We start from the raw sequence: 10,326 nt of genomic DNA on the forward strand, positions 1-10,326 counted from the left end.
AGAAACACGCCGCTCCACCGGTCCACCTTCAGACCACTCCAATCGACCGCTGCTCCAAAACGATGCCCTCGGAGCCTGAGTGTAATGGCGGGACAAACAAAGACGATGCCTTCAACAAGGTAACGAACCATCGTCCGCTAAGATCGAGGTCGAGGTGCGATTTTCACCAGCTGCCACGTCACCCCAAACTCATCGTTGGCTGGATCTTCAGTACCAAAGATCGGTGTGGGATCTCAAGATCCCCCACATCAGATCCCAACATGGACATCCACCTCCGAAGGAGGAAACCGCCGCTACCATGTCTAGGGCTGCCGCACTGGCGCCTAGATGATGCGGCAGCGCCGCTGGCCGTCGTTGTCGTCGGTGGGTGTAGGAGGCCGAGATTCCTGGCCTAGGGCGACCAACCACCTCGCCATCGCGTCCGCATCTCCCGATGTCGTCACCGCGTATCACAGCGGTTGCAGCCTCTGGGAGGGCGCCGCCTCTCACCCCTGGCCTCTCCCAGCAGGCGCCCCACCGCCGCCACGCCACGCAGTCTTTGGCCGGTGACGCCTTTGGTGGCGGTAGAGGGGTAGAGACGCGTCTGATGCAATCAACCAAGTGATAAATTTGATTAGCACCATCACGTAATACTGCCAAAATGCCACTGAAAAAAAATCATATTTAGATATCTTGACGAGTGCTATTATGGCAATTGCTTATATTGATTATTTTCCTTTTGCAGTGGCATCTTTTTATTGGGAACTCCGCCGATATCTGTCTGTCCAGAAGAGATGAACTCGTGGCTCACAAAGGCTCAACGTCTCTTACCTTTGCCCACGGAAGATTCTTTGCTTTGCACCGCTCCAGCTCAATGCTCGGCGGCCATTCTCTCTAGCTACGAGCCTACGAGAAAGAGACCGCGCTGCTGCAGATTCGAGTTCTCACTCTCCCGGTCTGAAGCCACAAAAGACTGACGGCCATCACCTCATTTGTTTTGACATTACGCAAAGAGCGATCAAGATCACCGATTTCATGTTCCGCGAACGGAACCGCGTCAGGCAGAGGCCGCGAGGTCGCCGGCACCGGCACCGCACACCATCCATCACTTTAAAGTGGCTACTATCCGTTGATGCTTTACCTTCTTTTGGAGCCATGTTTGCTGTTGGAGTGCTTTCTATCTTCCTCCCATCTCTCATATATGTTCTCCAACCAAGATAAAGTATATTGATGAAAGGCAAGATAGATCGTGTTGGCTCCAGTTGGGGTTCACCTCTTTCACTCGAGTTACAGAGATACTTTGTGTGCCGACTTGGATAGGCGCATGTTTTTTAAGCTGGCACAACCAAAGGTAAAATTATGTACATGAGTTGTGCACCTATGCTAGAATTCGACCAAGGCACTGATTTGGTGCATGATTCAGACATGTAAACCGAAAATTCTGCAGTACGGGTTGCTTAAGTACTATGAACTCTGAGTGAAATCAATCTGAATAACTTAGGCCCGTTTCTTCCCCTGCTAGTTTAATGATCTGCACAATCGAAGTGCAAACATCTGAAGAAAAGAATATATCCCAAGGATAGATGATGTTCTTAGACCTTAGTGCTCCATGAGGAACTATTCACATGGACGGAACATGTGTCCAAACTATGCATGCCTCCAAGTTTTCAAATCTGAAAAAAACAAAATACCGTGAGAGAACTTCAAAAGATGAGAAAAGTATGCCTCTGTCCAGTATCAGATGCTCCATTTTCCCTAATTTCATAGCAGGCCTATCCAGAGCATCTCCAGTTGCATCCCTAAAGCGTCCACTAAAGGGACTTGGGGTGAGCCAGACGATTTAACCACCCAGCCGCTTGCCCCAAAGCCCTTTTTCATTCGGTGTGGTCGAATATGGTGTTCGGCGCCTCTAACCCATCCCCGCCACACAGGGTACATTTCGGAGGCACCGGACGCAACTAAAAGCGATGCGGTGACTAGCAAGCCCGCCTTGTCAGCGACAGTAACCGAAGCGCTGCAGTTTGCCTTAATGGCGACGATTGTTTTCTAGGCAGAGCTGGCAAGACGTCCTGTCGGCGCTGTGCCTTCTCCACACGTCGCCGCTGTCCACCTCCCTGCTCCTTCGCCATCGCTTCCCGCCCTTTCTTCCCGCCTCTTCCCACGCAACCATCGGCTATAAAAGGCCGCCTCCGCTCGCTATCACCACCACAACCGCCGACAATCCTTCCCTCCGCCTCCATGAGAAAATGCTTTGTCGCCTTGCCACCACATACGCAATGTTGGGCCGCACCGGGGGCGGGGGCCGGCCATGCATCTCCACAAACCGCCTCCACCTCCTCCCCCGGCCCACATCCCCGAGGTCCCCGAGTTCGACTTGTTTTTCGAGGATGATGACGACGATGTCCTTGAGGAGGACACGGAGCTCACGGCGTTGAACGCGCAGGTCATAACTGATGTGTTTTGGGAGGCGGCAGCGAAGGAGGCGGCAAACACGGTGTTCGACGCGGAGCAGCGGCGGCCGCGTAGGAGGAGGAAGACAACGACGACCTCGCCGACTAGAGCGATGACGGGCCTTACCCGGAGGAGAAGGCGGCGGAGCAGAGGGCCATCCTCGCATCATTCGACTCACTGAAGAAGACCGATGACAACACTGGTGCACGCGAGGAAGCCAACGAGGAGCAGTGGTGCCGCGCCGTCGATGTCTCCATCCAATGGGCGCCGATAGAGGAGGCAGGCCGCCGCTTATTCGCGGAAGAGCGGCAGCGGCTCCTCGAGACGCGGTGGATTTCCAAGCTTTTTTGCTGGGCTACGGAGGGACGTCGGCGTGTGGCGGTGGCGGCGGAGAAGCGGATGAGGGAGGGACTCGACGATAGGGCGGGACCGTCGAGCACCCCGAAGGACGACGAGCAGGCTATGGTAGATCAACTAGCTCATTCAAAATTGTAAAAAATAATCAAATTTAAATGAAAACTTTTAGTTTCGTGCTATTTATATGTTTTGGAGCCTTGTTTTGGAAACGGGGCGAAAAACACGCTCAATCCGGCGTTTCTTTCCGGGGCGCCGTTTAGGGAACACGACTGTGCTCTAAGCGTGTGTTTGGTTGCTCCTTCAAATAGGGATGGGATGGGATGGTCCCTCTTTTGCTTTTGTTTGGTTGTTACTGAGATGGATGGTACCATCCACTAGTAGGGAATATTCCCTCAAAAAGGTAGATCAACTGATCCAGCAAAATTGGCCGAACCTCCTCATCCACGTTTTGCTAATTGGTGGACCAGCGACTAATCTTCTATCCTCGTCCTCGTATTTCCCATCGCCCGTCCCCGTTGCCGGCCACTTTCCTCTGCCGCCGCATCTTCCCCGTCGCTGGTGCCGCCACATCTTCCCCGCCGCCCGCCGCTCCCACCGTCCGCCCTCCCCTCCTCAAGCTCCCTACCCCTGCGCTCGCCTCAATAGGCCCGGTAGCTCCCAGCATCCTCCCCCACCAGGCCCGCCACGGCCACATCCTTCATGGCGTCGATGGCGGCGGCACGAGGTCTAGTTCCGGCTCGAGTAGGTCGAGAGAAGTGAGCACACTTGCCGGATTCCCCAGGACTCACGCAGTAGCGAGTTCCGGCTCCAAGACCCGCGGCAACCACCGTCCAAGATCTCGCCGGGCCCTTGGTCCTCATGGCCGCATCCAACGGGAGTGGGGTAAGGGCGCAGAGGCCGGCGCAGCCAAGGCCGGTGTCGTGCTAGCCAGGGGTTCACGTCCTCATGACGCCGTCATGCTGTTCCCGGTGACACCTGCCCCAATGCTATGCTAATTGCTATTTTTTCTTAGTTAATCAATTACCATTAAAGATTATATGCTAAACACATCTCATCCCATCCCTTAGATTCTACCAACCAAAACAAACAAAATGTGGGATCAGCCTAATGTGAACCATCCCATCCACAAAATGTAGACCATCTCATCCCATCCACATTAGTCCATCAACCAAACACACGTAAATCAGTCTCCTGATTCGTGGGCACCGAGAACAGCAACAATGCAACAACACTATAACACCAATAATCCTCGACCCGGACGTTTGGAACCTGGGTGCGCGCGCACCCATTTACGAAAAGTTCAAAAAAATGCTATTTAAAAGTTTCAAAAAAATGTGAAGTAAAATTTTGCATGTACATATTATGTTGATACTTACTCGTGTGAGTTTTCACAAAAAAATACCATTGTGTGTGGCCTGCATAAAAATGACAAAATGTCCAAATGAGAATAGTGAATAGGAATTTTACTATTCACAGGAATAGAAATTTGCATTTTGTCATTTTTGTGTAGGTCACACACAATGGTATTTTTCCGTGAAAACACACACGAGTAAGTATCAACATAATATATACATGCAAAAATTTACTTCACGTTTTTTTGAAACTTTTAAATACAGTAGCATTTTTTTGAACTTTTCGTAAATGGATGCGCGCGCACCCAGGTTCCATTCACCATTTCCGCAATAATCCTACACTATAACAATAGAGAAGAAACGAGTGTAACTACGCATGCACAGATTGTACGGTCGAAATCGAAGTATCGAGCGTACCAACGGCGGACACGGCACCTTCACGATGCCGACACAAAAACAGCAAAACCTCCTAAGCTATAAAGCGCGCGATTCTATCATTCACTTATGTGGCTGTCACTTCCGACATTGTCGCGAGAGCTTCACACACTCCTACTCCGGCTGGCCGGTCCGATGGCATTTCGGCTCCTCCTCGCCGTGGCCGTTGGCGCGCTTGCATTGGATTTGGCGGCAGCGCTCGGGGTGAACTACGGGCAGGTCGCGGACAACCTGCCGTCGCCGCAGGACGCGGCGGTGCTCCTCCGAGCGCTAAAAGCCACCAAGGTCAAGCTCTACGACGCGGACGCGCGTGTGCTCAGCGCGTTCGCCGGCTCCGGCGTCGACTTCACCGTGGGGGTCCCGGACAACCTCGTCCCTCGGCTGGCATCCAACCCTTCCGCCGCAGCAGCCTGGGTCCGCGCCAACATCCTCCCGCACCTCCCGGCGACGTCAATCACCACCGTCACCGTGGGCAACGAGGTGCTCACTGGCACCGACACCACCATGCTCCGCTCCCTCCTTCCGGCCATGGAGTCACTCCACGCCGCGCTCGCCGCGTGCAACATCACCTCCCACATCGCCGTCACCACCGCTCACTCCCTCGCCGTGCTCTCCTCCTCATTCCCGCCCTCCTCCGGCGCGTTCCGGCACGACCTCCTGCCCTACATCACGCCGCTCCTCGCCTTCCTCGCCAAGACCAACTCTCCGTTTTTTATCAACGCGTACCCCTACTTCGCTTACAAGGCCGACTCAGGCAGCGTGGATCTCGACTACGTGCTGTTCGAGTCCAACGCCGGCGTTCTCGACGCGGCCACGGGGCTGCGGTATGGCAACATGCTGCACGCGCAGGTGGACGCCGTGCGGACGGCTATATGTGCCGCCGACTACGGGAGGGCGGTGGAGATACAGGTGTCCGAGACGGGGTGGCCGTCGCAGGGCGACGGCGACGAGGCCGGGGCCTCGCCGCATAACGCGGCGAGGTACAATGGGAACCTGATGAGGCTTGTGGCGCAGGGCAAGGGCACGCCGGGCGCACCAGGAGAGCCCTTGCAGGTGTACGTGTTCGCGCTGTTCAACGAGAACCAGAAGCCCGGCCCGGCGTCCGAGCGGCATTACGGGCTGTTCAAGCCGGACGGCACGCCGGCGTACGACGTCGGTGTCAAGGCGCCCACGATCAGTGGCTGGAAGGGTAGCGGCAACGACAATGGCAACGGCGCCAACAACGGCACGGGTGGTGGCGCCGGGCTGGTCGTTGCGGATGGGCCCGGCGAGACGGGCGGCGGTGTTGGCCCGGGCACTGGATACTACACCATTTCTTCTGCCACGCTCAAGGTGCCTAACTGCCTATACGTGATTACACGTCGTAATGCACATGCTTTGTTGCTTTGTGAACTTCGCCAATAGTTTTCTTTCATATGTCTGCCACTCTTGCGGCCAGGTTATCACGGTAATAGCTAGCAAACCCCGATTTGATAAGAAAAGTATAGAACTATGCTATCTCTGTTCATGCAACATACTAACTATATACTTAACGCAAACTAAGTATTTTTTGGCACGGAAATTAGCGCAGGAGTATTTTTTGCACAACACCCCTAGCTGAACGATTTGAGATCAACGTAAAATTTGGAAAATCTATATCTTACTAACTTACCATAACAAATTTGGGACCTGAACGATTTGGGAGTTGAACGGAAAGGGGGTAATTAAAAAAAAGCTGAGCTACAACATTATATTCTGAAACAAATGCCAAAAATCTATAGGCACTATAGAAAGGAACGGAGGGAAGGGAGTACATGTTACCTTTAACTTCTAGCTAGTGTAAACTGCTTTCGTAGGAAGACCTGTTTTTGCATGTAGCTACTGTAATCTGATACTCTGATTAGTACTATATGAAGTTACCAACATGCACATTTGATTTTGAACATGATAACTGATCAAGCTGTCATGCTCATTTTGTTCTCAAAAGAACTAAATAATAGATATATTTGCTCATCGAATGGACAATCATGTTTAGCACTTGCAAAAGCCGTGTGTGTTGTTTCGGCATAGTGGAGCAGTGCAGTTTATGCTAGTCCTCCTTTGCAAGCAATGCTTTTGTTTTTCCCCTTTGGAATCATGCTCACTGACTCACTTTACTCCATATGGATGCTCTCCTCTTTTCATAGGCGAAACGGTGGCGGTGCACCGGAAGCTCACCGCTGACGGCCATCATATTCCTCGTGGTGTACGGTCTATGTTGGTCATGACGATCTCGAGGCTGTACGTAGATGCATAGCATTGCAGATTGCACACAGGCTATTGATTCATTCATCATTGTTTTTTTAGTCCAGTTCGATCGCGTGATTCATCTGTACGTGTTCTAGCTGTGTAGAAGAAGAGATGTAGCTGATACAATGATATATATCATGTTGATGCTGTTGCTCGACATGATCGGATTCTTGTTCGAAGTTCTCCATTCCATTCTGAGTGTTTTTTATCGTGACTACCTTTTATACCATCAAGCACGTCACTTACAGGAGTATCTCCACTGACGTCTCCTAATTTTTTTTTTTTGATAAAAGATGCTTTCATTACTTTTATAAGCAATTACATCCAGCATCTGCATAACCAGAATGCACACAGCCGTTTATGTTGTCTCAGGTTCAAAAAAGATAAAAAACAAAAAACTAGGCGAGATACATATCGGAACGATGAATCATATAACGCCTAAGAAGTGGGTGGGGCATCTATCCGTAGACTATGCTGCCACCCATGTTGGAAAAAAGTATCCCTCGCCGTAGCCTCCAACCGTGTACAGACCTTCGTAAACAGGTCTCGGTTCTCCACTCGCTGAAGAGGTAACCACGAACGGAGAATACCTGTACATCTGTAGATGACCTGCAACAAAGAGCAATTTATATCATTAAAAATCTTGTCATTTCTACATAGCCAAAGCGCCCAGATAACTGCTAGCGCCCCCACCCTAAGAAGCAACTTAAACCTTGATTCGACACCATGAAGCCAATTGCCAAAGACATTGGCAACACTAGTCGGAGGATACAGGGTAGACGCTACTTGGATGACTGACCATATAGATCTCGCGAACTGGCACTGGAAGAATAAGTGCTTGATTGTTTCGTCCTGATGACAGAAAACACATCGAGTACTCCCATGCCAATTACATTGTCTTTGGTGAGGATTACCCCTCGACGAAGATACCATCCAAAAATTTTAATTTTTAATGGTATCTTCATCTTCCAAATCTTCTTATTATTATCAACTGGTAAATCAGAAAAAAGGATCGCGTTGTAGAAAGATTTCACAGAGAAAGCACCATTGGCATGAAGGTTCCATCTAAATTCGTCCGGTTCGTCCGATAATTGAATATCCCCGAGCCGTTGAATTAAGGTATTCCATGCCACAAGCCTTTGTCCAAGTAAAACCCGTCTGAACGTCACATTCGGGGGTGAGGTAGCCATTACGGTAGCAATGGTATCACCTTGACGACGAGCAATCCTATAAAGAGCTGGATACTGTTCACTTAAGGGTGCATTGTCAAGCCAAGCATCTTCCCAGAAACGTATTTGTGCTCCATTCCTGATTGAGAAAGTGCCATGGCGAAAAAATTCATTTTTTGTCGCCATTAGCCCGGCCCAGAAGTGAGAATCCCCTGGTTTCCAAACCATTTGGGATAATGTCTTCGAACCGATATACTTTCGCCGAAAGATAGTCTGCCAAGTCCCATCCTCAGTGAGGAGCTTAAACAGCCATTTTCCCAATAGAGCCGAATTCTTGACTGCCAAATCATGAACTCCAAGCCCACCTTGGTCTTTGGGACTACAAACTATACTCCACTTAACCAGTCGATATTTCTTTTTCTCGCTGTCCCCTTGCCAAAAGAATCTGGATCGATAATAATCGAGTTTATGCAGAATTCCTTTTGGTAGGATGAAAAATGATAACATATACAGTACCATATTTGTGAGTACCGAATTAATGAGTACCAATCTTCCACCTAGGGACAGCAACTTGCCTTTCCAACTACTAAGGCGTTTTTGTAGTCTTTCTTCCACTAATTTTCATTCCGCGATTGTAAGTCTCCGATAATGAATCAGAATACCCAAATAACGAATCGGAAATTGGCCTTGCCCGCAACCAAACAACTCTGTATACAGAGTCATATCATTTTGGGCATCACCGAAACAGAACAATTCACTTTTATGGAAATTGATTTTCAATCCTGACAATTGCTCAAAAGCCGCCAAGATTAATTTCAAATTTTGAGCTTTTTCAAGATCATGATCCATAAATAGAATTGTATCATCGGCATATTGAAGTATAGATAAGCCACCATCAACTAGATGTGGAATCACTCCTTCAATCTGGCCATCATCCTTAGCCCGCTCTATGAGTATAGCCAGGATATCCGCTACAATGTTAAACAACATCAGTGATAACGGATCCCCTTGGCGTAACCCTTTTCGTGTTTGAAAATAGTGACCGGTGTCATCATTAACCCGGATTGCGACACTACCTCCATACACAAAATCATTTATCAGAGCGCGCCACTCTGGAGAAAAACCTTTCATCCTGAGTGTTTGCTGTAGAAACGACCACTTAACTTTATCATACGCCTTTTCAAAATCTAGTTTTAAAATAACCCCATTTAATTTCTTAGAATGCATCTCATGTACCGTCTCATGCAAGACCGCCACTCCATCAAGGATGTTTCTTCCTTGCATAAAGGCCGTCTGTGATGGCTGGACAACATGATCCGCAACCGTATTAAGTCTAATAGTGGCCACTTTCGTGAAAATCTTGAAACTTACATTTAATAGGAAGATAGGTCTATATTGTTGAATCCTTTCTACCTCATTAACTTTCGGTAACAAGATTACTTCACCAAAATTTAGACGAAATAATTCTAGTTGTCCAGAGTGTAGGTCACTGAACAAATCTAGAAGGTCTGATTTAATCGTATCCCAGAAAGTTTGATAAAACTCAGCTGGGAAACCATCAGGACCCGGTGCTTTGTTGCATTCCATTTGGAAAACTGCCTTCTGAACCTCTTCCTCAGTATAAGGTGCGGTTAGTAGACCATTTTCCTCAATGGAAACTTGGGGTATATCGGCCGTTAAATCCTCATTAAGAGAGAAAGTACTTTCCTCCGGAGGACCAAACAAACTTTTATAATAATTAGTAATGTACTAGTACAAATGCCCGTGCGTTGCTACGGGGCGACAACACATATAAACAAACCAGAAATATTTAAAATACAAACATAATGTCGTTGACCTATGTCATTGCTAATGCTATGACACAGAAAGGAGTTATAGGCAAATTTACGCTTGAAAGAGGTGAAACTCTCATACGCAAATGAAATACGGACACCAAAGGCTCTATTACAAGCCCACAACTTTTTGGAAAATTTATAAGCTAATACGCAAAGAATTATCTAGGATACGATAATAAGAATATCATTTGGAATTATATTCTTGGGACAAAGTTTTAATTGTTTGAAGTACATTTATGGAACAGACATAAAAATGAAGAGCTTATTTGGAAAGTTTAATATAAATCCAAAAAAATCATAGAGAACTTTCCATATTGATCGCACCATGTTCTACCAGATTCTCGAAAAACTACCAATAAGCACCAAAAACACACATGCACGCCTCCTCGCCACCGGTGTGAAGATTGTCCCCTCCCCTACCTGTCGCACTATATGTTGTGTCATAAACTCCAAATGTTCCTCCAAAACAATCTTGAATTC

The 10,326-nt window shown here is 48.6% G+C and overlaps 1 protein-coding gene across 1 annotated transcript; it reads left to right on the top strand.

The window, feature by feature from the left end:
• The first annotated feature begins 4,662 nt into the window (after nucleotides 1-4,662).
• On the top strand, nucleotides 4,663-6,035 carry LOC127311457 (glucan endo-1,3-beta-glucosidase 14-like). Its single transcript, XM_051341881.2, has one exon. It carries the CDS (start codon nucleotides 4,710-4,712, stop codon nucleotides 5,976-5,978), a length of 1,269 nt encoding a protein of 422 aa, XP_051197841.2. The 5' UTR covers nucleotides 4,663-4,709; the 3' UTR covers nucleotides 5,979-6,035.
• Nucleotides 6,036-10,326: the final 4,291 nt, after the last annotated feature.

The sequence above is a fragment of the Lolium perenne genome, chromosome 7 (genome assembly GCF_019359855.2).
Source record: "Lolium perenne isolate Kyuss_39 chromosome 7, Kyuss_2.0, whole genome shotgun sequence".
NCBI classification, from domain to species: domain Eukaryota; kingdom Viridiplantae; phylum Streptophyta; class Magnoliopsida; order Poales; family Poaceae; genus Lolium; species Lolium perenne.